At 44.0% G+C, this 27,179-nt stretch overlaps 1 protein-coding gene across 1 annotated transcript in view; it reads left to right on the top strand.

Annotated features, from left to right (window-relative positions):
• The window catches only part of PROM1 (prominin 1), a 94,635-nt gene extending 71,800 nt beyond the window's left edge, over positions 1–22,835 (top strand). The window contains exons 13-25 of the mRNA XM_007449828.1: positions 2,618–2,741; positions 4,413–4,516; positions 6,763–6,847; positions 8,369–8,515; positions 9,199–9,270; positions 10,279–10,371; positions 12,278–12,331; positions 12,923–13,003; positions 13,107–13,175; positions 15,886–15,978; positions 19,104–19,222; positions 19,925–19,949; positions 22,758–22,835. Of these exons, the coding sequence (XP_007449890.1) occupies positions 2,618–2,741; positions 4,413–4,516; positions 6,763–6,847; positions 8,369–8,515; positions 9,199–9,270; positions 10,279–10,371; positions 12,278–12,331; positions 12,923–13,003; positions 13,107–13,175; positions 15,886–15,978; positions 19,104–19,222; positions 19,925–19,949; positions 22,758–22,835 (1,144 nt within the window). The remainder of the gene's footprint in view (positions 1–2,617; positions 2,742–4,412; positions 4,517–6,762; positions 6,848–8,368; positions 8,516–9,198; positions 9,271–10,278; positions 10,372–12,277; positions 12,332–12,922; positions 13,004–13,106; positions 13,176–15,885; positions 15,979–19,103; positions 19,223–19,924; positions 19,950–22,757) is intronic.
• The last annotated feature ends 4,344 nt before the right edge of the window (positions 22,836–27,179 follow it).

Below are 27,179 nucleotides of genomic sequence, written 5' to 3'. Positions count from 1 at the left end.
TTTCCCTGATGCAGTAGCCCTGTTGGTCTGAGAAGGTCCAAAGGGACTTAGGGCCCCACCAGCAAACATTCCTTGCTATTTATTTCAGAGGAGCCATGCAGATGTTTCTAATTATGCCTTGAGCATTTGCAGTGAGGGGAGTCATGCCCTTTGGGGACACTGTTGTGATTGAGAGCATCAGCCTGCACACTTCCTAGGGTCCTTCCTGGTGTGCACCAGCGATGGTATAGCGTTTGGCTATTCCATCTAGACTGATTTAAGAGTTTGCTCCCTCTGTGTCTCCAGCGCGGCCACTGGGCACTGCTAGAGAAAAGTCCTACAGCAGAGCACATTAGGATCCCTACAGAATTGTGATTCCCCACCTCACATGGACCCTCCACAGCCCTTCAAGTTCCTTCTTTCCTCCCTCCCTCCCTTCCTTTATTCTGCGATTGTCTTTCCACTCTGATGCATCCATCCTCCTTATTTTGCTTTTCTCTTAGCTGATGGGTTTACCTTTCTCTTCACGGAGAAAATAGAAGCCATCATAAACTTGCCACCCCCAAACCTCTGAAGGCACCTGTGCTCACACGCATGGGAAGCCAGAGGCAGAAGGGTCTCTCCCATCTAGGCTTCCCCGCTCCCCAGCATCCCCGCTGTGCTCTCAGCCCATCCCCACCCACCATCCCGAGGATGGAACAAAGCCTCCCTTCTTTCTCCTGCGTCTTCATTCTCTTCTCCTCTCCTAGACTTTCTTCTCAACACTTAAACGTGTTCTGTTCTCTCCCCTCCTTAAAAACCAAAACAGAAAACCCCTACCAACACCCCTTCTTCCATCTAACTCCGCTCTCTGCACAGACGTCTCAAAATAAAGATCTGTGCCTGCTGCCCGTCTCCTGCTTTCCCACCTCCTGCCCAGCCTACACCACTGTGGCTTCGTTGCTGGCCACTTTCAGGTCAGCAGTGACTTCTGTGTCTCCGGTACAGTGGACTTCTTCGAGTCCTTCTTGACCGTGTCCTCACAGCAGTGACTGGAACAGCTGCCACTCCTTCTGCAAACAGTTCTTCATACCCCATCAGCGACCTCACACCCTCATGGTCTCCTTCCCACCTCCCTGACCCTTCATCTTGGTCTCGTTTGCTGTCTCTCTCTCCACCACCTGTTCTCCAAATGGTGAGGTCCCCCAGGCCCAGTCCTAGGCTGCTTCTCCCTCCAACCGCAGCCCCAGGGATCTGTCATCATTTCTAAGCCACTGACTCACTAAAGTAGGTCTGTAACCCAGGCATCTGCGCTCCAAACACCTGGCGGGCTCCTCCACAGCATGTCCTCCGAGATGTCTCCCGGGCAATGTGACCAGAAGCCCATCTTCTCTGCCCTCCCTGTCCCTGCTGCTGACAAGCCCTGGTGCCCCTTGCCCTCCCTTTCCTTCACCTCCAGCGCACGTCTTCAGGATGTCCTGCTGCATCTGCCTCCCAGGTCACACCTCTTTCACCCGCTGGCTCCCCTCCACCACCATCAACTGCATCAGGCCACCATCCGGGGCTAGAAGCAGCCTCCTTGGTGGCATCCTCCTCCACATGGGCACCTGTCCCTCCATCCTTCACGCTCTGCCAAGAGGACTTTTCTTCAGAGAGAAATGGGGATGTGTTCCTCCGGTGCTTAAAGGCCTTCAATAGCTTTCCCTCCCTGCATCCCCCATGCCCCACCCAGCTCGCCCCTACCTGCCTCTCGAGCTGCCGTTCACTGCTCGTTCTCTGCCATCTCGCTGGATGCAGAGCTACGTCAGCCCCTTTCAGACTCCCAAGAGTACATTTCCTACTGTCAACTGAAAAAAATGCACAACCTGAAAGCTGAGAATTATCTTTTATTCGGCAGACAAAACTGAGGACTTAAGCCCAGGAGGCAGCCTCTCAAATCGCTCTGAGGGACTGCTCCATAGAGGTAAGGGAGGAGCCCGGATACAGAAGAGTTTCTGCAACAAAGACCAGGTGGTAGGAACATCAGAAGGTGACTGTTCGTTAAAGAAAACCAGACATCCCAAGTGAAGGAATTTAGCACTTTTCTATGTATGGAAGATGCAAGAGTCTGGGCTCACTGAAATCATTCCTTTGCCCTGCACCTCAGCTATCTGGGGCCAGCATCCTGCACTTTCCCACCTTGAGTCTCTCAGGGTGCCCCGTTGGAAGCGGGCTGCAGCAGCTGATGACTTGATGGTGGGCATCCTGTTTTTATCCTGAGTTCCCTCAGTGCTCACTGATGGGGCAGATAGAATGTGATGGATTGATGGCTGGAACATCCTTTGTTTACTGCTGTGGCAGGCAACATTTTTTCTTTGACACTGCCTTACAACCTCCTCCCTCACTGGAAAGGCTTGGTTCACTCAAATGACTCCAGAGCCCATGTCTGAACCACCATGCTGGGCTTGCAAGCAGGCGAGGGACTCAGTCCTAAGTGTTCCCTAAACAAGCGCCTGGTACTTCCTGTCTGCACCCCTCGGTAGGCCGACCCGTTTAGCCTGCAGAAAGCTGAAGACGCCAGGTCATTTTATACAATGAATAGGTAGAATGAGTAAGTACTAGTAGGTAATATTGAATAATTCCTTGTAGAATTATTAACTTTATTTCTATTTTTTTCCAGCGGGGTTGGATTCAGTTTCTTCTTTTGTTGGCTATTGATGACCATCGTGGTTCTGACTTTTGTTGTTGGTGGAAATGTGGAAAAACTGGTCTGTGAACCTTACCAAAACAAAATGTTATTCCAGGTAAACATGGTTTTTGTGCCCATTATGAAGAGCTTGAGCCAACTTTTATTTTCCCCTTCCTTGTGGGTTTCTTCGAGAGCAAAAAGATGAGCAGGTGGTTTGTATTCAGTAGGTTGAGATTCCATCTATTTGTCAGAGCAAAAACATATGGCAGTACAGTTGACCCTTGAACCACAGGGAGTTAGGGGCGCTGACCCTCCATGCACTCAAAATCTGCGTACAATTTATATTCAGCCTTCCGTATGCATGATTCCTCCATATCTCCTTTCTTGGATTCAACCAACCTAGGACCGTGCAGTACTGTAGTATTTACTACTGAAAAAAATCCGCTTATAAGTGGACCCTTGTGGTTTAAACCCATATTGTTGAAGGGTCAACTGTATTCTTTTTTTTTTTTTTTTTTTATTTACTACTGAAAAAAATCCGCTTATAAGTGGACCCTTGTGGTTTAAACCCATATTGTTGAAGGGGCAACTTTTTTTTTTTTTTTTTTTTTTTTTTTTAATGTAAGTGAAATCAGTACCAGGAATTAAGGCTTGCTCATCAATGTTGATTGTAATACTTGGGGAAAATACAGTTCTCCTCAGCAGTAGTTCCCAAATGCAGGACATCAGAGGATAAGTTCCTGGGTTCCTTCTATACCTCAAGAGGTTTCTGACATTTCACATAACTTCCCAGATGACAGTTGCACACACAGATGGTTTGAGGGTCGTACGTTTGAAGTGAAAGAGACTGATAAATGACACACCTCATAGCTGAGGGTTGTCCCTGGTGGAAATCTGACCAGGTAGTTGGGAATTGAATTCAAGCTTCACTTTCTCCATCTAAGACTCTAGGACACCAGGTGCAAGTTTAGCTTCATTAGTTAAAGAGGAAGTTTTGATCTACATGTCTGTCTTCTAACTTTGGCTTTCCAGTGTTTTTCTCTAGATTCTGATTTTTAAAATATATTTGTTTTCCTATTTTATTGTATATATTTTTTCACCTCAAATCTGTTATAAAATCAGGTGAATGCTTGCTAAAATAAACCAGTTGTGGTGGTGGTATTTTAATTACTCAGTTGGCTGAAGAAAATTAAATCGGGAGCATCAGTTTGTCAAATTATCTCCATTTGGCCTCCTGATAAAAAATAATAATAGCACATCAAACCAGACTGCATCATCTTTTGTACTGTGTTAAATTGTTAAAAAGGAATTCTTAAAACAATAGAGGATATTTTGAAACCATTTACACTCCGTAAGTGTATGTACAGTCATGTACCAATTAGCCCACCTTAAATATACATAATGTGAAGTCAAAGATTGTGCCAGATTTAATTCCTTTTGTCTAGAGGGAAATAGTGAAGATCTGGGTCTACTGCTTCATGGCTTTCTATTAGATATTCTGAATCAAATTATCTATTTTTCTCCCATTTCTAATATGTTTATTTTACTAAAATGAAATGTTCCCCCCCAAAAGTAGTCTCAGTAATTCCTACTGATGCTATCCAGTGGCCGATATCTTTATTCCAATCACACTATTATTTTCTAGTTTTAAGTTGAAAATCAATGAGGAAAATCATGATATAAAAATCCCCCAGATACCGTATATTGAACAGAATATTCATTTTATTATATGCATGTATGTTAGTGTAAAACTGTCTTTAAAAAAAAGTTTTTTAATTTGTTCTAGGTTTTGGACACGCCGTATTTACTAAATGCGGATTGGAGATACTATCTCTCTGGCATGGTATTTAACAAACCAGATATTCATCTCACTTTTGAACAAGTTTACAGGTATAAGTAATTGCATCATGCATTTTTTGCTACTTAGAATGTTGTGTTTTTACAATGAGAATTTTGCTTTCAACGTGTCTTTAATTTTAACGGTCAACTTTCCAGTTTTAGAAGTAAGCTGTTCTCTGGTCTTAGCAGTAAGACCAAAAAGATACTCCTTTCCCTGAAAGCCTTCTAGGCCTTAGGGTGGTACTGTCCCAAGCCGCCCCGTCTTAATTACTAGAATTCACTGGTAACAGTGACCCTAAAATGCATTCTTGTTTAAGAATCACCCTGCCCCAAGTAAATGCCATATAGCAAGAATTCATTGGATGGGGCTGTTGATGGAAATAGTCGGTAAACATGGGAATTCCCTGGAGGTTCAGTGGTTACAACTCGGCGCTTTCACTGCCAGGGCCCAGGTTTAATCCCTGGTCAGGAAACTAAGATCCCGAAAGCCATGGTGTGGCAAAAAAAAAAAAAAAAAAAAGAAGAAGAAAAAAATCAATAAACAGTCTATAATAGGAATAGAAAAGAGTTTTATTTGAGCCAAACTGACTACTATAGCCCCAGAGACAGCCTCTCAGATAGTTCTGAGGAATTGTTCCAGAGAACCATGGCTTTCAGAATAGTTTTACATCTTGTCAGAGCAAAGAACATTAAACAAGTCAGGGATACATTCATTAAAGGTTTCCAAAAAAACAGATCAGGATATACACAGTCAATCACTGTGGCCTTGGCACCTGGGAAGGGAGTCTTATCATCGAAGGAGTACCAACATAGATGTCCCAGGGAGGGAGATATTTAATCTTTATTTTTAACATGGACATCCTTTACTTCTGGTCAATGCACCCTTTTCTTTCATAATTAAAGCCGATGTACAGTGTGTGTTTGACAACCCACAAACAGCTTGTTTTAGTTAGGATAAAATTTGAGTTAAATCATGTAGAAGCCAGAATGACTTCCCGAGACCTCAATATGTGAACATTTCTTTCGTCAGGTCCAAATCTCAGACATGCTAATTGCAATGCAGCTGGAGATCCAGGCTGTACAGTCAGGCTGCCTGGGCTCCAGTCCTGGCTCTACCACTGGGGCCTTTGCGATCTTGGGCAGTTCCACTTCCTGTTGCTTCAATAGGGATGATGATAATAGTAATCTGAGTATCACCAGCTCCCCATTACCTCTAGCGAATGAGACAGCAAATAAGCAGCACAGGTGTCAATCTTACTCACACCTCACCTCCATGGCAGGCAATGGTGTCATCAACTGTGGTCTTCTGCTTTGCCCAGAGGGTCACAGGAGCCTTCTCAACAGCATGTTCTCGGTAGACATTTTCAATTCATTGGAGTTTCTGTGCACAGTTAATCCATCCCTAGGCTCAGAGGAGGCCGAGCTCCTTGGCCTGGTCTGCCAGCTCTTTGTGATTCTGGCTCCCATGGAACTCTCTGGTCTTACCTCTGTTAGTTAGTGTATCAGACTCTCTGTTCCAATGCCAACCTACTTGGGAGAGGAGTATCACACCTCTTGGGGATGTGGGAAATTTGCTTCTCCCAGGCATCCCTCGGGACTGGAGGGCAGGAAGAGGTGCCCCAGGAAGTGGCCATCTGGGTGGCAAGGATATGCATCAGATGAGGCCACCCTGCTTAGCTCAGCCAAGGAAGTGTTTGTCACATTTTAAAGAAGCACGGAGAAGTGAGGCCAAGTTAGGTTTATAGCCAAAGTGGACCAACTGTTTGGATGTTTGTTGCTCCCTCCCTATCTCCATCCTACCCTTAGTCCAGCCTTAGGTTTAGTAGGTGAAGCTCAACCCTGAAAATATGGAGGGAGATGGTCTGGCAGGGACTTGATAGAGTCTTAATCTTTTATGAAATCTTTTAATGATAGTGCTTTGTAACTTACCTCTTTCTGACATCTGTTGTTTTTTTAGATTAGAGTTTATTTCTTCTCAATTTGTAAACTTGTTATTACTCACAGCACTGGAAGGAACACAAAGGACACAGATAGAAGGATGTAGTATTTACCAGTCCTAGTGTATCTGTTGCAAACATGGGACATTTAGTAAAACAGGGAACGAAGTGAGGAATGGCGGGCACCCGGGGGTTCATGCAGCCACTGGTGATGGCCTTCTGTGTCGACACCCAGATGCCACGTCTGTGGTCACAGGTTAAACAAAGATGAACAGTTCGCCTTTCTCTCCATCCTTAGCAGTGGACAGAGGTAGCCACAACTGCCTTTCTGGATCCTGATTTCTCTGTTTATTCCCTCAGTGATTGCAAAGAAAATAAAGGCATTTATGCCACACTTAAGCTAGAGAACACCTACAATATCAGTGAACATCTCAGCATTAAAGAGGTGAGTAATTAGAACCAATCAGAAAATTGACATTTCTTTACTAAGTTCAGTTGTCTTTTTTTTTTTTTAATGAAAGTCACATAAGTTAAAAATTAACCATTTTAAAGTGACTTTAGTACATTTGCAAGGCTATGCAACTCTCACCTCTACCTAATTCCAAAACATTTGCATCACCCCTGAGCAGCTGACTTTCTTGAGGCATGAGTTTCTCTAGCAGACGATGGAAGATCCTCTCCAGGGGCCTCCCAGCAGACACTTCACAGGGAAAGAGTTTATCCTTTGAGTATCCCTGTTCCTGGAGGCACTTGTTTCCCAGGGATACTGACTCCCAGACCAGCCATCCTTTTCTGTCACATCCCTGAGTGGGGACAAGAACCGTGGCCCACAGAGTCCTCACTCCTTATGAATGATGGCTGTGGCCCCAGGGCTCCCAGATAGGCCTTTAACAAGAGACAGAGTGGCAACAAGGGTGGAAGGGACAGAGGGAATGAATGACCTCTCCTGCTCCTTTGCCCAGACCGGCACCCAAGTCTTGAGTGTTCAGACTCCAAGGAGAGATCCCCGTAGAGCACACTGGCTGGAGGAAGGGGCAAGGGGGCTTCAGCAGTCCAGGCCTAGGGCACCCTTAGCCTAGGCTGTGCCCACTCCCTCATACCTGGAGGCCTTCTGGCCTTCTCAGCTGTGCAGGAGAGAATCTAAGGAACCTTATTTCTTCTGGGCTTCCGATATAGAAGCAATTACTGAGGAAAATCAAGGGGAGAAATTGTTCCCCAAACCCCATGGCTTACCCACTGAGGCATCACAGAAGGCTTCCAGGGTTGCCATGAGGCCACAACAGCCTGATGATTTTCAGATGTGAAGAGGTTTATTTGAAAGCTGTATACAAATTTCGGATTCTCTTCCCTAAATATAGCTTGCATGTATTTATAAATAATTTTGCAAGCAAGCCCTAATCGATGCCCTCTACTCATTTACTCATTATGCCATGTGCCATTTTCTTGGTGCACCATGATGAGTAGGGTGAGAGAGGCCCCAAGTCATGAACCACGTTCCCGTTGATCTCAAGTCTCTCTATTACCCAAGTCCAGTGCATGCTGCCTCCTTCCCCTGCAAAGCAGCCTGCCCAGCCCCTTTCAGCATCTCTGTTTGTCAAGACTTGCTCAGAAGTCACCTCCTCTCTGTTGCCCTCCCCAGCCTCCTGCCTTGAAAGGCTCTGCCCCTGGTGTCCCAATGCATTTCACGTGCCTTTACCACAACACTGCCTCTTCCCTTTGAGATCTTTGAGGGTAGAGATGCAATATGAGTTTGTTTTGCATTCCACCTCCTCACATAGTGCTTGGCATAGGGCAGGGAGGCAGGGAAGGAGTGGGAGGGGAGAGAAGAGAACCGGGAAGAAACGCCAGTCAGGTGCATGTGTTTTTGTTTTGCCCTGTGTAATTTTATTGCTCTTTTAAAGCATTAAGTAGGTGATGTTTTTGGAGAAGAGTGGATTTATTTCTATTTTTCCTTTTTATTATGCAGCATACCGGAAACATAAATAATAATTTTGAAAATATGAATATAAGAATTGACAATATAGTTCTGCTGGATGAGGCAGGAAGAAGAAACCTTATGGATTTCAGTTCTTCAGGAATAGACAAAATAGACTATGGTGCCTTCATGGCTGCGGTATGACCCATATGTTCACACTTGATCTTTTGGGGAAAAGTTAGGGCACCATATGTGTGTGTGTGTGTGTGTGTGTGTGTGTGTGTGTGTATAATATTTTTTTGTTTGTTAATTTCTTGTTTTTATTTTTGTTTTTTTATTGAGATGAGATTCACTCAACATGAAATTAATTCTTTTACCAAGTGAGCAATTCACTAGATTTTAGTAGAATCACAATGTTACATAACTATCATCTCCATCTAGTTCCAAAGCACCTTCATCACCCCAAAAGAAAGCCACAATCCCATTAAGCAATTGCTCCCCGTTTCCCACTCCCAGCCCCTGGCAACCATCACTCTGTGTTCAGTTTCTATGAATTTACCTATTTTGGATATTTCATATGAATGGAATCATACAGTATGTGACCCTTTGTGTCTGATAACCTTAACTGGTCCGTTTCATGTAGCCCAAGTTTTTTGAGATTCATTTACATTACAGCATGTATCAGTATTTTATTTCTCTTTATGGTTGAATATAAATAATACTGTGTGTATAAACAAGAATGCAGATGTGTCTAGCCTTAGAGTGTCTAGCCTTACTTTATGGTTAGTTATGGACTCATGTTCACTCTGTTGCTTATTAAAATGCTGTTAAGGTTCAAAAATCCCATATCCATAACACAGCTTTTTACACCTCTTTTGTAGACTGGGAAAAATCCCACAAAAGTGAATCTTTTATCATTTGCAAATGATCTAGAAGTAAAAGCCAACCATTTGGTGAGTTCAAACGGTCTGGTTCAAGGCTGTCATTGTTGTAGATGTGAAATGTCAGTACCGTTCTTAGAGAAGCTATTGAAGAGGTTCCTTGTACCACAAGTAACCCTTGTTTAAACACGCCGCTCTGTGCATGTTAAAAGTTCCCATCAGCAGCCATTGCCACATGGCGCCACAGTCCGTGAGCGTGTGAAGGTTCCCAGGGCAGCTTCAGGGTGCAGGCCCTTCCCAGCCTCTGCTCGTGGTACTGCTGCCCTCACTGCTTTAGCACCGGACCTGCTTTCACTCCATCCACCCCTCCACTGCCAAACACCTGTGCACACATTTTCTTGCAATGTAGGGAATGGTAACTGAGGACATGGGAGGGAGATCCTGTTTGGTGCTTTGCATCGCCAATAATGAGCGGGTAAGGGAGGGCAAAGACACCATCCAAGCCCCATAAGCTTCCCCATTACCAGCTTCTTTGCTGGTGACTAATGGCTGTAACCGGCCCCTTTCACAAAGCAGCAGACCAGGACTCTGGGGGAAGACCAGGATTTAAATCCTGAGTCAGCCTCTTCCTAACTGTGGGAACTTAGGCACAATATTTCACCCCTATGTGCCTCAGTTTCCTCATCTGTTAAATGGAGGCAGTAGTAATGCTTGTTAGATGTTACTGTACTAAAAACGATTTAAGTGTGGGTTAAATAAAATTTCTCAGTTGATTGAGGCTTGGTTTTCTCATCTGTAAAATGGAGCTATAGCTACCGTAAAGCGGCTTTACAGTGGCTTTATTATGGTGAAGTGAGAGAGAGAGAGAGAGAAGGCAGCCTCAGGCACTCAGAAAGAACCGATGCGGATGGGTTATTGCTGAGAGTTCATGGTTCCATGGTTTGAAGGAGGGTGTCTTGGCACCGTCCCTCCAAGTTCATCATCATATAAGAAGGGCTGCATACTTCTGTCCTGATTAGAGAGAGTGCTCCAGAGTCTGGAAACAGGTACTAATATTTATTTACTTTATTCTCTTTGTAGCCCCCAGGAAATTTGAAACAGACCCTGAAAAATAATGCAGGAATCTTAAGAAATATTCATCGTGACGAAATCATTCCTTTGCAAAAATTAATGGTAACCATCAACAACCTTTGATATTTCGCTGTGCCCTGGGCAAACTCTGTTTCACCTAGCCTAATGATATATTGATATGTCACACGTAGGTCAAATTTGGTTGACCTCAGGCTAAGAAATTGAGCTATTTTTAAAATAAATGATAGTAGCTGGGCTTTGAAGAGGACACGTTTTTCAGTTTTCACCACAGATTTTCTGCCTCTTTGTTGCCTTTTTTCCATTTGAGTGTGAACAGTTATTTTAAATCTGTGGTTGCCCCCTGTTTTTCTCTCGTTTCCATGGCCTTAAACAGGCTCCCCTAAGCCATGCAGCAGCTGAAGTGCTGGACTCACTCTTACTTAGTTTATTATTATCAAACTCTCTGTCTTCACACGCTGCCATGAAATATGTGAGGCCAGGCGATGTCCTTTCTTTCCACGTTCGTTTAGCTCTACTCCCTGTTCTGATGTTCTTTGTCCCTCTCTTCCGTCCAGCTTTCTCACTCTTCCTGTCTCTTCTTTCCTCTCCGCCTTCTGGCTTCTTTCCTAAATGCCAGAAAGGCAGTTTGTAACATAGAAAGAACATGGGCTCTGGAGTCAGGTCGACCTGATTTCAAATCTTGCTTCTGCCTCTCCGAAGTCTTGTGGCTTTCAGTTTTCTCATCTAAAAATGGTGGGAAGGGTCCTTGCCTCACTGTTGGCTGGCTCTTGGACATGAAGGATCTGACCTCCCAGAGGGACTCTGCAAAAAGGAGCCATTATTACTACGCTTGCATGTGGGAGGGTCATGTTTGCAGTCGTCAAGGGGAAGACTGCGTGGGAACCAGGTTACAGAGTCAGCCTGCTCAGGTTTGAAGATTATTTGTCCGTTTGACTCCACCTTCAGAATCTTCTAGAACTAGTGTTTACCATCTCTCTCTTCATTTTTCCTCCTGCCTTTCTAATTCAGTGGAGTATTCACAAAGTCCTCCTGTACAGTTTTCTTAATTTGTGTGCTGCACTCACCACAGTTCTCTCTCTGCTATACTTTATGCCTAGCACAAATATGTTAACATTTTAAGCTGATGTTGACATGTTCCTTAAATGCTTTCCTTCAAGTAGACACAGGACTCCTTGGCCTTTTCAGAGTTGGGGCAACCTACAATTAGGCAAGTTGTTCTGGGGATGTGACCTACAATCTAAACCAGGGGTTAGCAAACTGTGGCCCTGAAAACTGCAGCCCGTGGGCCCCCTCCGGCCTGCTGCCTGTATTTATTCATTTACTTACCTATTTGTTTATTTATTTATTTTGGCCACGCCGTGCGGCATGTGGGATCTTAGTTCCCTGATCAGGGATCGAACCTGGGTCCCCAGTAGTGGAAGCTCAGAGTCCTCACCACTGGACCACCAGGGAATTCCTCTGCTGCCTGTTTTTACAAATAAAGTTTGACTGGAACACAGCCAGGCCCACCTAGTTTACAGATAATCTGTGGCTGCTTTTGGCTACAAGGGCAAAGTTGAGAGATTAGGACAGGGTATGGTCCACAAAGTCTGCAGTATTTACTATCTGGTCCTTAACCGATCAAGTTTGCCAATTCCTCATCTAAACCATGCAAATTAAGCCACTCTTGTTGAACAGGTTTTACTGTAAACAATGCCTGCCACTTCGAGCAAACCTGATTCAAAAGAGTTTTGTGGCTACCTTACACATGGTGTGCTGCCCTTTGAAGCTCTAGAATATGTATCCCAATTTTCTCCTTCAGGTTCTCTTATACCCAAATATGTGAGGTGCCTATTGTTCCTCGTGTCTGTTGTTTTTTCTCGAATGAAACTATTACAGAGTAAAGTCGGATTTGATGGCTGACTTATGGGTTGGGGGGGATACAAAGCATGTGATCTTGCAGCTTCACGTTACAGGTCAGGAAATATGATCTGTGTTTATTCACCAGAGTGCTGTGCACCAAAAATTGAAGGAGCTTCAACAGAAAAGCGGTGGATTGGGGGTAAGGATTTGTTTTCTTTCTCTGTCTTGGGGTCTTGTTACAAAAGCAAACACAGACTTTCAGAGATGTTGGGTTTTGCAGGTGCTTTAAGTAAAGTCAAGTCTCAGTTATCCACCCATTTTAAACACCAAATTGGGTTTTCCCACCCTCTCCTTTCTACAAGGACTTCTGTAAATGAAGACCGCATCCTGGCATGTTATGTACACAGGAGAAAGCTGTTTTTGGATGTGTAGGATGCAAGTGTAGGTGGTACATCGGTCACTTTTACAGAGATAATTCTGCTTGACAAACAGCTTCCACACACAAACTTTCACTCTCACTAGAAAACCAGTACAGTGCCACCCTATCTGTGTGCCATTGGCCAAAGCAAGTCACAGAGCCAAGCTCACCATCATGGGGTGGGGACGTATACCCATCTCCTGGGAAGCCAAGCCAGGGAAGGTGTCACTAATCAGGAACAGCTAGTAGGGTCTTAACTAACAAGTCACGGGGGTGTGGGGCTGAGTTAACAGCACTCGCATCAATATACAAACTGTCTGATGAAATTCTTTTATCACTTGATACCGTGTCGACCGTTGCTGTGTTTTCCAGGTGAAAGTGGCCAATATCATTCTCTTTTTGGATTCTGCTCAGGACTTCATCACAAACCGAATCTCCACGATTATTGCTGAAGTAAGTGGTTATGCCAATAAGTGGGTGTGTGACCATAACTGCATGATCACAGAGGATGGTAGAGTCATTTTAATGGCTTTATTACTCTTTGATGTCTTTCCAGGAAAGTAAGAAGTATGGGAATACGATAATGAGCTACTTTGAACATTATCTGCAGTGGGTCAAAATCTCTGTAAGTGGTTTATCGTTGATGAACATAAGGGGGCTGTGTCTTGGGAGAGTCATTTTCTAGGATAAAATCAGGAGGCAATCAAATTAAATTCACAGAAATTAGACAGAAGGTAAGTAAAAGGACCTTGAATGTAGGAGCCACAAGTGGAGGCACCATAAGACTCAGCACAAGTGTGTCCATGCTGGGCAGCTTCCCGGGCCTGCCCACCGTGGACAGCATGCCCCTTGCATTCTCCCCCGGCTCCCTTTGCTCATTGCTGTAGGGATTCTGGTCTCCTCGACTGTGTCTCCCCTGGCAAACCGTGAGCTCCTTACGTTAGAGTCCATTTGCAGCTGTGGTTTGTACACGCCCTGGGCAGCACTGAACCTGCTATGTCATTGGTGTATTGGTCGACTAGGGGGCTTAAACAACGGGAACTTATTTTCTGACAGTTCTGGAGGCTGGAAGTCCAAGATCAAAGTGTCGGCAGGTTGGTTTCTTCTGAGGCCTGTTTCTTTGACTTGTCGGTGGCCGTCTTCCCCTTGTGTCCCCACGTGGTCTTCCTTCTGTGTCTGTGTCCAGATTTCTTTTATAAAGACACCAGTCCTATTGGATTAGAGTCATCTTAGTGACCTAATTTTACCTGAATTCCCTCTTTGAACACCCTGTCTCCATATACAGTCACATTCTGAGGTATGGGAGGTTAGGACTTTGACATGGGAACCTTTGGGGGACAAAATTCGGTCCATAAAGTTAAGTCTCCATGAATAAATCAGTAGAGAGAAGTGGAGGAGCAGAGTGAAGTTTCCAGTGGCGCACGCAACCGATGGAGAATTACAGTATCTTTTCTCCACACCCTCTCCAGCACTTATTATATGTAGACTTTTTTTTGTTTTTTTTTTTGCGGTACGCGGGCCTCTCACTGTCGTGGCCTCTCCCGTTGCGGAGCACAGGCTCCGGACGCACAGGCTCAGCGGCCATGGCTCACGCGCCCAGCCGCTCCGCGGCATGTGGGATCTTCCCGGACCGGGGCACGAACCCACGACCCTGCATCGGCAGGCGGACTCTCAACCGCTGCGCCACCAGGGAAGCCCTATATGTAGACTTTCTGATGATGATCATTCTGACTGGTGTGAAGTAATACCACATTATAGTTTTGATTTGCATTTCTCTAATAATGAGCGATGTTGAGCATCTTTTCATGTGCCTGTTGGCCATCTGTATGTCTTCTTTGGAGAAATGTCTATTTAGGTCTTCTGTCTTTTTGGATTGGGTTGTTTGTTTGTTTTTGTTATTGAGCTGTATAAGTTGTTTGTATATTTTGGAAATTAAGCTCTTGTTGGTCACATCATTTGCAAATATTTTCTCCCATTCCATAGGTTGTCTTTTTGTTTTATTTATGGTTTCCTTTGCTGTGCAAAAACTTTTAAGTTTAATTAGGTCTCATTGGTTTATTATTGCTTTTGTTTCCATTGCTCTAAGGAGAGGGATCCAAAAACTATTGCTGCAATTTATGTCAAAGAGTGTTCTGCCTATGGTTTCCTCTAGGAGTTTTATAGTATCCAGTCTTACATTCAGGTCTTTAATCCCTTTCGAGTTTTTTTTTGTATATGGTCTTAGAGAATGTTCTAATTTCATTCTTTTACATGTAGCTGTCCAGTTTTCCCAGCACCACTAATTGAAGAGAATGTCTTTTCTCCATTGTATATTCTTGTCCCCTTTGTCATAGATTAATTGACCATTAGTGTGTGGGTTTATTTCTGGGCTTTCTATCCTGTTCCATTGATCCATATGTACCCTTTCCCCACTTTTTATAAAACTAACAGTGAAAAAGCCTATAAAGAGAGTGTATACGGTTGTTTGAACTTGGAGAAACATAATGTTATTAATATGGGCTGCCTTGTAAGGTAGAGGTGGAAGAAAAGGGGGAGGTGAGCCAACCAATTAAGGAAAAGAAATAAGACACACTCCCCACCCCAGGAACTAGCATCTAGCTTATTGTACTTACTCCAGAGTTTTTTGAATGAATGAATATAGTTTTCTTAAGCTAATGGGATTGGAGCATCTGTCTGTGATTCATTAAACTTGTTTAGTCTTACCTCAGTAATGAGTACTTTGCTTTCTGTCTTCTAAAACGAGGTCAGCAGGTCCTGCCATTTTTGTAAATAAAGTTTTATTGGCACACAGCCCCACCCATTTGTTCATATATTGTCTGTGGCTGTTTTCGCCCCACCATGGCAGAGTGGAGAAGTTGGGACAGATACATCTCAGCCGAGCCTGCAAAGTCTAAAATATTTACTCTCTGGCCCTTTATAGAAAAAGTCTGCCAACCCCTGTTCTAAAATGTAGACTTATTCATTACCTAACTTTCCACTTTCTTCCCACATCCTTTGTCAGACTACAAAGGGAGCGGGTAAGAAACTCAGACTGAGGCACTGTGCTGACCACATATACTCTAAGTCTCTGCAGAGTCCAGCAAGATACTTTTCCAAATAACAAATGAGGGAACTAAAAACCAAGGCTCAGAGAGAATCGGGGTCTTCCTTTCAAGTACATACTTTTTTATGTCATAGAACTCATCCCTAGAAATCAGCCATCAGCTCCATATCCAGCGTGCCTAAGGATTCTTTTTGTGAACAGGCCAGAAGTGAATAGGGTGTTTAATTTTATTCTTGTGGAATTTTGTGGGTGTGGCTCCATCTAAGTTTGCCTGTTTTTCTTACCCCCATAGATCACTGAGAAAATGGCAGCCTGCAAACCAGTGGCCACCGCTCTAGATTCGGCTATTGATGTCTTTCTGTGCAGCTACATTATTGACCCCCTGGTAAGAATTTCATCTTTCAAAAGAAGAAAACAGTAAACTCATTATCTTTGATTGTTTTTTTCAGATGGTAGTTCACACTATAATATAAAATAGGTTTCTGCTTGGGTCTGTTACAGTTGTAGAATCCAAGACCTAAGATCTAAAATGTAGATGAATGTGTTCTGACACTGATAAGCTAGAAAAGTCAAAGTCCTTGCTGCATATCTTCATTCCATACTTGAACGTTATTTACAGAAGTCAAGAGACCCTCATGAAGAAAACTGTTTGTCTGAAATAATTAGAAAGGAGCATCACTGGTGTGCAGATTGCCAATATTCCAAAGGACTCTTAGTGCAGCTATATATGTAACCCTAAAGCTATAGCAAACTTAGTTTAATTTTTGAGTTAACAGCCCTTTAAGATGTTACCATTGGGCTGGTAAGTTCCAGTTAACCAAGTTTATTCCTCAGCTCTGTTCACTCCTCGATATACACTGACTCTCCATGAGTCAATCCTCTCATTCCCTTCACTTAAAGCACCTCAGTGGCTCACTGTTAATATCACGGGAAGGATCAGGATCCTTAATGTTATGCTCTAGGCCCTGCATGATTGGGTACCTGCCCATTGGCACATTTTGTACTATTTGATCACTTTTCTCACTGTGCTTCAGTGTTTTCTTTCATTTCTTTATATATTCCAATAAAGATGTTAAAAAAAAATCTAGATTTCCCCACCCCAGGGCCTTTGCATATGCCAATTCTGCTGCCTAGAAATTAGACACAAGCTCCTTCTCCCTCTGTTTCTCTCTCATTCTTCCCCTCTACATCCATATCCCACCTAGCTGACTCCTCTAGGTCTTATAATATAATGGTTGAGAACACAGACTCTGAATTCAAATTCCACTTCTACATTTTCTGAACTCCGTGACGTGGAAAAATTATTTATCTTTTCTGAGCTTTTTCACCTTAATAGGGCTGTTTTGATGGTTCAAAGAGAGACTACATGGAAAGCCCTTAACACCTTTCCTGGTACATTAACACACTCCATAAATGTGCACTGTTATTAGCTGTTGTTCTGTTTTCAGGTCCTAGCTCAAACATATATTTTTTTTCTGGGAAGGTTTTTCTGATCTGCCCAACTACATTTGGCTCCCTTTTGTACACTCCCATGGAACTTTCTGATTTTCCTGTAGAGATGTTTTTGCTGTTTGTATTGTACATTGGTGTGGCTCTTTGGTAAGACCTGTCCCCCGCAACACACACTAGACTCTGAACTCCGTGAGCACAAGCTATGTGTTCACTGCTGTGACCCTGTCATCTGGAGTGTTGTCTGGCACAGGCCGTAAGGGTAATCAGATAGCTGCCTGTCACAGTACATTCAGATTGCTCTATCCATCCATCTCTCTGTTCCGTTATCACTTGTCTCTCTGGGAGGGACTTTTGTACCTGGATGGAAATGATCCTCACACTTTCCCAGCCATGCAGATCCCCCGCCTTGGTCTCCTCGCTGCTTCCCTCCTCTCCTGACTTTGTACCCTTTTGTCTGCTGCTTGGAGCCCCTGCTGAGGGCTTTGATTAAAGCCCTAATTAGGGGAGCCCTAGGTTAGTTAGGCTGGTTCATTCTGAACTGCTCTCCTTGCGCCCAGTCTCCACTGCCTGCCCGCAGCCAGTCAGATCACCCAACTAGCAGGTGCCTCTCCAATACAATCGGGGACCACTGGAGGGGAGGCCTGGAGGATGCTCAGGAAGACTGTAGGCTAGCGCTTTGTAGCAGGTGGTTTAAAGAGTAAGGAAGAGTTCTTGCCTTTGGCTCAGCCAGGAAAAGAGACTCCTGGCTGGCAAACATGTTTCTTTTATATCTTGATTGTACCCAGAAGGATTGAGGCAGCTTCCAGTAAAAGGAATGGTTCTCATAAAGCTCTAAGCCTCTCAAAACAAGGTTGAAAGTGTAGAAATCTATCAGTAAAAGAATATGTGGGAAAGGAGAACAAATTTACGGAAAATTCTGGGTCAAGTGATGCCACTCTGTCCAACGCTAAACTCAACCAGGAACAAAGCAGAGGCACAGTGGCTGAGACGTGAGGGTCTGGGCGGTTGTTTTTATGTCCGAGCTGCCTTTTACCTCCCAGTGGGCTGGGGAGGGCTGCTCTAGTGTTACAGGGTTATCCTAAGGCAGGGGCCGCAGACTTGAGCCTCTACAAGGATCTGGAGGGTTTTAGATTTACAAAACAGGCCAAGACCAGACGTTGGCTAGTGTCTGGTACCCACAGAGCCATACTGGTTGTGCACAGCCATCTCTGTTCTGATTGGTGGGTCAGGTTAAATAATGTTGGGTATCACCCCTGTAAGAGCTAGTGGTATGGCCTGCAACAGACTGAGGACAGATACCCCTCTTGAAGGAGGAACCATCACTCAGCTCCAGCTGAAGTTGCCTTGTGGGAACGAGGGCTCAGCATTACGAGTTCCGACTTGAGACTTTTAGAGAAAAGACGTAAAGCCAGGTTTCTGTCTTACGAATATAGGCAGCTGTCTTTTAAAAAATACTTTAACATTGCTTTTTAGGCAGAACAGGATTGAATTCAGCCCATGACCATCCTTAAAGATTGGTTAAATTCATCATGGAACGTTTGTTGGGGGCATCGTTATGTACCAAGCATCGCATCTGTTTTCTTCACACAATAGTGTTATGGGATGAGGATGCTGCCAATCCCACTGTTCAGAGGCAGAGCAAAGCCAGGAAGTTTAATGAACCACCCTCACATCAAAACAACTCAGAGAAGGATATGAGCTCAGGCCTGCAGACTGTCCATGCTCTTATGGCTGGCCTCAAAGCCGGGGGCCATTTAGTGGGATGGTTGGCTGTTGTTTGGGGGTGTCCTAGATGCTAAACCTTGCTTCAGCACTTGCTGCCTCTGTTCCTCATTTATAAAATAAATATGACAATAGGATCTGTTCAGGGTTTTCAGAAAGATGGAATGAATTATAATAATAGGTAGCACTTCACACAGTGGCCGGCTCATCTTAAGTTCACAAAATTAGAATCCATTAAAAAAACTGCAAAATAAAGTTATTTTCCCCAAGCCAGTGTTGTTTTCCATTTCCCATCTTCAAGCATCTAATCCTCATGATTTTCCTTTTTCCCCGCAGAATTTGTTTTGGTTTGGTATAGGAAAAGCTACCGCATTTTTACTTCCGGCTATCATTTTTGCTGTAAAGCTGGCTAAGTACTACCGCCGAATGGATTCTGAAGATGTATATGAGGATGGGTAAGTAGACAAGAGGCTGGGGAATCATTTTCTAAGTGGCGCTACCTTCCAAGCACTTGCTAAAGAACGGCTCTGATGCAATTAAACTTGATTTTTTTTTTTTATGATTACAACTATATGACATTCTTTTTTTTAATTTATTTTTTTATACAGCAGGTTCTTATTAGTTATCCATTTTAAACATATTAGTGTATATATGTCAATCCCAATCTCCCAATTTTTTTTTATGATTACAACTATATGACATTTTTTTAAATTTATTTTTTTATACAGCAGGTTCTTATTAGTTACCCATTTTATACATATTAGTGTAATAGGTCATCCCTATTCAGAAGAAATTTTTGTACTGGTTTTCTTATGCTTATTTTAACTTTTTTTCCCCTTGCTTAATCGTCTCAGCTTCCTTAACCAGCCTTCTTATTTCTTGTTTGCATTTCCTCTGTCTCAGGGACTTGGCACTTTACTTCATAACTGTTTTTACTAGTTTTCATTTTGGTTCCGTGATCCACCCTTCACTCTGTGCCTGGTGAACTTGTATTCAAAATGTGTTCATTTTGACTTCATTTACCTCCTTCTTAATATGTGTTTCTCCTGAATTTGCTTTTTCAGCATCTGTATAAGAGTAAAAAGGTGGGGGATGCAGCTGTTGAGCTGTAATTGTAATTGAAAAATCATTTTATCTCCCTTTTTTGTGTTTTATAGTGTTGAAACTATACCCATGAAAAAAGTAAGCCTTTTCTTTTTTAAGCCATATTTCTAAGGTGGGACTGGGGAGGGCTTTATTATTAGATGACAAACTTTTAAAACTAAAATAATAACATTAAATTACATAACAACAACAAATATGCCCGGATAAAAATAAATGCTGATGCCTCTTAAAATGAGAGCTGGCACATGGAGAATACCAAAGAAATCCTTGTTGAATGAATGACAATTGTCTATGTTAAATTTATTACTATATAAAATGTTTGTTTGGATCTTTGGTTTTTTAAAGGGAAGAAAATGTAAATATACTTTTCCACTTTCTTTATAGATTTAACAAATTGTTATATACTTTTTACGACCATTACATTGTCTTTGTAATCTATGATGTAAATGCTTCATCTTAGAAGTAACATGGTGTTTTTGGTGTATTTATTTTTGTTACAGTATGGAAAATGCTAATATTGGTTCTCGTAGACACCAAGCCTCCAGTATGGAAAATGCCAATATTGGTTCTCGTAGACATTGAGACACCCAGACAAATTGAACAAAGTTTTTAAACAGCTCCAACTGCATGAGTTCATGACCTGCAGCATCTCCAAATATTGGGAAAGAAACCTTCTGTTCAGGAGCTTACAGAGTTCAGTGAGGTCACACGGAGTATGCACTGGCCAGCCTAAGAGTGGAAAGCGCACACGCCTATTTTTTAGAAGTTTTGCTTTAATCATCTGAGCCTTCTATGAAAATTTAAATATGTAAAACATTCATGAATTCCCAGTTTAGCCTTTGGAGCAAGACAGGAATTTGGGCACATTTCATCCAATGGGAACTCTGACTCCTAGTTAGACAAAGTCCAGAAAATAGCAGATCTGTGTGTGAACAATAAAAGAATGATTTCAGAATTATGACTCTAATCCTCTTATTGAAAAATAGATCTAAACTACAGATGTCAATGAAGTCTCTGTATTATTTTCTTAGAGCGGCTGTAACACATCACACAAACTGAGTGGCTTAAAGCAATGTGTTCTCGAACTTTTATGGGGGCCAGAAGTCTGAAATCAACACGTCAGCAGAGTTGGTTCCTCCCAGAGAGCCTGAGGGAGAGTCTGTTCCGGGCCTTTCACTGAGATTCCGATGATCGCTGCCAATCCTTGGCCTTCCTTGGCTTGTGGATGTATCACTCCAGTCTCTGCCTCTGTCTTCACATGGAGCGTCCCTTTGTGTGCGTGTGTCCCAATTCCCCTTATCTCCTAAGGAGACCAGTCACTGGGTCAGGGCCCATCCTAAGCAAGAATGACCTCACCTTCATTTCATCGTATCTGCAAACAACCTATTTTCAAACATTCACAGGTTCTAGGTGAACATAAATTTGGTGGCGGGGTGCGGGGGGGGAGATTATTCCCCCCACACACACACACAGTCACCCAACAACAATAGCAAATAGCCAAAGAGATAGAGAAGTGGACACGAAAGAATGTGACACTGTACACACAGAAATTAAGGTAAATTACCAAAATCAGAAATGGCAGAAAATAAAAAAATTGTTAGTAGACATACACAAAATAGTGACTCATTCCCCTCTTAATTTTAACCTTTAAGATTTGTCTGGAAAAAAAAAAAAAGATTTGTCTATATCTAAGAGCACATTAATAACCCACTGCATGTGTCAATCAATTGTCTCTGCATCTAACCCAGTGATGCCAGCCCCTGCTACACAATGGATTCACCTGAGGGGGGATCTTTTCAAAAATACTGATGTTTGGGTCCCATCCCAAGAGATTCAGTTGGTTAGGGATGTGACTTGAGCATGTGGATTTAAAATTTTTCCCAGGTGATTCTGATGTACAGCCAGGGTTGAGAAACACTGCCTCTGGTTAATTAAATCAGAATTTCTGAGATGTATCCCAGGTAACTCTCATGTGTAACCTGGGTTGAGAATTACTGATACAGCTTCTACATGCATTTCATCTGATTTATATATATGTTCATTGAGCATCTACTATGTCCCAAGCACTGTGCAAGACACTGGATGGGGGAGAGGTGAGCTAACAGACGAGATCCAGCCTCCTAGGACCTCAGTGTCAGTGATGGAAACCAAGACGACCCATTTGATGAGTATATGAGAGACACAGAAGGCTGTGGGGTGGTGGAAGTCAGGGGAGGGTTCCTGCAGTTGAATTTCTGAAAAATATGTGCCTGAGAAACCTATGACACATTTAACAAATCTGTTTCTTATGAAGGTTCTGTGCCTTTCACTTGTCCCCTCCTTTAATCCTCACTGCATCCCTATGAGGTCAGCAGTTTTAGTTCTAATTATAAACGAAGTGGCCTGAAGCTTACAGAAGTGAGTTGTCCAATATCACCCAGCTCATAAGTGTTTGAGTCAGAAGATGATCCAGGTCCCCCAGATTCCATAGCTCCTGGCTCTCCTGTGGAATCTCTTCCGTTAGTGCTAACCTTAGTGCTCTGTTGCCTCTGCTTAGTCACGCTGGCTTTGCATCTTTTGTAAAAGAATGTTGCCTACAGCCTGAAATATACAGGATAGCCCATTCTCAAGGCTCTGATCTTTAGAGTTATAACACTTTGCCATTCATATAGAGATAAACAGAGAATGATATCTGTCCTGTTGTGAGGTTTATAGGAACATTGTGACCAGACCTGTAAGAACAAAGGATTCCAGCACCAAAAAGTTTGCAACAATCAGTGCACCCCTTCCCTTTTTAGTATAAAACAAGCCTGAATTCTAAGTCGGGTAAAACGGTTATTTGAGACACTAGTCCACCATCTTCTGGGTCTGCTGCTTTCCGAATAAAGTCGCTTTTCCTTGCCTCAGCTCCTCATGTCTCGATTTATTGGCCTGTCCTTCAGCGAGCAGTACGAGCTTGGACTCAGTAACAACGTCACAAGCTAGGGTGGGTTTTGGCACAGACCGCTTACTGACAGCGTTTCAAACTAAAACCACCAGATAGCTGTCTGATGTTCTCTAAGGATGAAATGCAGTATCAATCAGTGCTACTCAAAGTGTGGCCTGAGGACCAGAAGAATCACCTGGGGAGGTCAAAAAAGGCTAATTCTGACTCCACCCCAGATACCCTGAATCAGAGTCTCTGAGGGTGAGGCCCAGGGATGTGTATTTTAACAAGCTTTCCAGATGAGTCCAAAGTACATAAAGTCGGCCAAGCATACTTCAAATCACCCTGACGGAAAAGATCATTTAGAAACTAGGTCTCGTCCAAGAAATGTGGCTAAGCCCCAGTGCAAACTACAGAGTTCTGGTGCCTATGTAAGGGCTGCAGGGGAAAAGGGAGAAGGTGGAGCCAGTCCTGAGAGCATGTTCATGGCTAACCACCAGGCCCAAACCCACCATCCATCCATCTGAGATGCCTGTTTCCACTCCCATCTTCCTGAAGAAGGGGCTCCTGCACGCCTTCATTCCCTCCCTGAAACGCCACTGCCATCAAGTCAGATCAGTGACACCCACCACTTCTCCGTCTTCTAAATGAGCATTTACTCTTGCTCTCTCTCTCCCCAGCAAGATCTCAAACGCTTGCGTACAAAGCCCAGGTCTTAAGTTCCTTTGAGTCCCCATAGCCCTTTAGAGTGTTAACCACAATTTCAGAAATGGACACCTGATTAGAGAGGTGTTTATTTGGGGTTTGTTAGGAGTGCATCCCAGGAGACACAGATTAAAGATGTAACCAAGCAAGACCCTATGGGACCTTGCCAGGACAGTCACCCCTACCCCACCATGTCCTCTGCCTGCCTCTTGTTTGTAGAAAAACTTTAGTCTCCTTGGCCTTCCCCAAGTTGCAAATAATAAATGTAATCAGATAAGTGAGAAAATGCAGAAACAAAGGAAAATAGTCAAGCAAGACAAAATAATAATTGTTTAGCAATTAAACAAAGTGTATGACCTTAGTTCCTCCCCAGGGGCTCTAGATAATATTCTGAGCCATGTCCTTTGAGCTGTTTTGCAGAGACTGAAACCCCCACCAGGTGGAAAAAGTTAACTGTGTGCTGCCCACAAGCCCATAGACCCCAGACCAGTTGGAACCAGAAGGTTGATGATGTTGACTCCTGATGACCTCACCACCAACTAGTCAGAAGAATGTCCATGAGCTGATGACACAGCCTGCGACCCTCTCCCTCACCCTGTCTTTGAAAACATTTCCTGCCATTTGAGAGTTCAGGTCTTTTAAGCACTAGCTGCCTGGACTCCTTACTTGGCACCTTGCAATAAATGCTGCACTTTCCTTCACCACAGCTGGTGTGTTAGTAGTTTGGCTTTACTGCACACGGGTGATCAGACCCAAGTTTGTTTGATAAGAAAGAAGCACTTGAATTGTGTTCCACCAGACTAGAAAATGGGGGAAGCTTATAAAGACAAAAAACCGCATGGTGACATAAAGTTGTTTGTCAGGAATTAGAATTGGAGCCGGCAAGAAGTAAAGGTGCTTGTTAAGGAAGGATTGGTTGGGGTTTGAATGAATACAGTGTTGTGAGGGGCAGAGGGGATTTTGAAACTACAAGGTGGCAACTAGCAGCTGCTAGCAGATAATGTTTTCAAATGTAATGCTGGTGGTATCCTTGAGTTTGATACCATTCAGAGAAAATTCAAGTTCTCAGGGACACAGGAACATGTCTGAAACCACAACCACAAAGTCCACCCAGCTCCATTTTGGATGTCTGAACCACAGTTACTCCATTTTGATATTTAAATGATCTTAAATATGTCATCAAGAGGCAGTATGGACTGATACTGGATTGGACTCAGAGACCTCAGTTCAAATGTGCTCTCCCTTGAGAAGCAACTCAAGCTCCTTTAGCCTCATTCCCCCCTCTGTTAAATGGGGAGGGGATTATGCCCACCTCATTGGGTGGATGTGACAGTCCTCATGATGGCTAGCACTGAGTAGGCTCAATAAAGGAGAGCTAATGTCACCTGCCAGTGACATGGTAGGCTTTCAATATATAGCAGATCATGTTTCTTTTTGAGGCAGTGAACTCCTTGTCACTGGGGGTTCGAGGAAGGCTGGTCAAGCTATCCTACCTGTGAGATGTCATGAAGAGGTGTCTCCATTCAGTTCAAAGAGGAAAGGAAAAGGAAGGTGGAACAGTAGGGACTACCAGGATCTATCTCTCCACTTGAAAATGAATTGCACAGGCAGAATCTGTCTGCTATAACTATTATGGAACCCTGGAGTCTATTGAAGGCTGCCGAATTCCAGAGGAAGTCTTGGAGGGTAAATTATGGTTAATTTCGGTCAATGTCAACTCTGAGCTCAGTAGCCACTACCTATTCCCCCACCCCACTCCGATGGCAGCCAGTCAGTGGTGCATGAGTTCCTGGAGTAGCTTGCACACAGATATTGAGGGCAAGAATGGGCATTAAGGACCCTGTCCTTCAGATATTGGAGGTCTGTGTTCTGATCCCTGGTTGTTGCTTCTAATCACAGAGGTGCAGATGCAGAAGTGAGCAGCCCTGGTTTCACTCCCTCTGAGGGCCAGCTGCATTAATGCTCACCTTGTCTGGCTATATGGTAGTCCACAGTGCTGATAGCACAGTCTGTCCAGCAACCTTTTCCAGCCACGTCTTTCAATGTCCCTTCTGCCTCTGGATGATGCCACCAGCTGAGCACGAGAAGGAATTGGAAACGTCTGTGGAATATCGTGTTCATTAGCCTACTGTCAGGGGCCCTTTGCTGCCAGTAGCATGGCATCTATGACCGTAAATTAGCCAGATATCCAAAAATATGGCAGAGCTTTGTCTCAAGTGCTACTATGGTGTGGCCCAAATCTGCCACTTGCACAGAATGGCAATTCCAGTTAGGGGATTAAGTGTCAAAGGCCATTAGAAGCCATAAGTAGGGACTTCCCTGTTGACATAGTGGTTAAGAATCTGCCTGCCAATGCAGGGGACACGGGTTTGAGTCCTGGTCCAGGAAGATCCCACATGCTGAGATGCAACTAAGCCCACGAGCCACAACTACTGAGCCTGTGTGCCACAACTACTGAAGCCTGTGTGCCTAGAGCCCGTGCTCCGTAACAAGAGAAGCCACCACAATGAGGAGCCCGCTTACCGCAATGAAGAGTAGCCCCCGCTCTCCACAACTAGAGAAAGCCTGCGCACAGCAACGAAGACAAAAATAAATAAACAGATAAATTTATTTTAAAAAAAGAAGAAGAAGAGGCCGTAAGTAGCCATGAGATGGCAGCAGAGGACACATGCTGTCTATTTGCCAGAAAAGGGCAAGGCTCACCCTTAAAGCTGTAAGGGTCCCCGTTTACCTTCAGAAAGACAGATGAACTACTGACAGTACCACATCCTGATAGCCATTCCGGTCCCCTTGGCACACAGATGTAAACCTTCCACCCAGTGGACTCCATCAGTTTTTAGTTGGGATGAGCCTGCCATAAACCAGACCCAAGCATTGTCAGGGCTTCCTGGGAGACATCTCCAGGTAGCCAAAACTTGGCCCTGAGAGTAACCAAGGGAGATACAATGGATCCTGAAGGATATGGCCTCAACCTTCTTGTGTGAAGAGCACTCATCTGTGGGACGAGGCTTGATGCTCTGGAATGTTCCATTTTTTATGAGAAATCTCTTTGCCTTTCCAACTCTGCCTTTAACACCTGAGGAGACCAATGCTGGATGGGGATCCCTGGACACATGATATCTGGCTGTCCTTTCTAAGGCCCTTGGTCTCCACAGGTGCCCAGGAGCAGGGCAGGAGCCATTTTTTTTAAGTGGGGTATTGCCGGGAACTGTGTCTCCAAGAAGCCAGTACCCCAAGGGCAGACTGGGCAGAGACTACCTTCCGCAGAAAAGCTCGCAGTATCAGAGAGCCAGTTTTCACCAAATCCTTGGGGTTTACGGGGCCCCAGCATAGGTAGCTTGTGGGAACTCGAGCACACCTGCTACACAGGTCCCCAGGTATAGTTGGCAGATTTGCCGGTCACTTTGTACACAAGGCTCAACAAAATACCTGGATGAAGCCCACATTGTCTCCTGTTCCCAAACAGCCTCGCTGAGTCAGGGCTTCCTACTTGGGTTGTGAGGTCTTTAGGGTAACTTTTCCTTCACTGTCTCAGGAATCAATCTTTGAGCCTCAGTCCCCGGGACTCCTAAGAATTGACTCGGTGGCTGATGCCTGATATCCTCAGGACTGCTAAATGCTCCCTCCACCCTGCTTCGACATTAGCCAGTCTATTCTGAAGCTGCCACCACCTGCCCTTCATGGGAGCCTCTCAGCAG

Source organism: Lipotes vexillifer, unplaced genomic scaffold (assembly GCF_000442215.2).
Source record: "Lipotes vexillifer unplaced genomic scaffold, Lipotes_vexillifer_v1.1 scaffold1067, whole genome shotgun sequence".
Lineage (NCBI taxonomy): Eukaryota > Metazoa > Chordata > Mammalia > Artiodactyla > Lipotidae > Lipotes > Lipotes vexillifer.
Note: the sequence above shows the minus strand (reverse complement) of the source record. Positions and strands in the feature narration are given on the sequence as shown.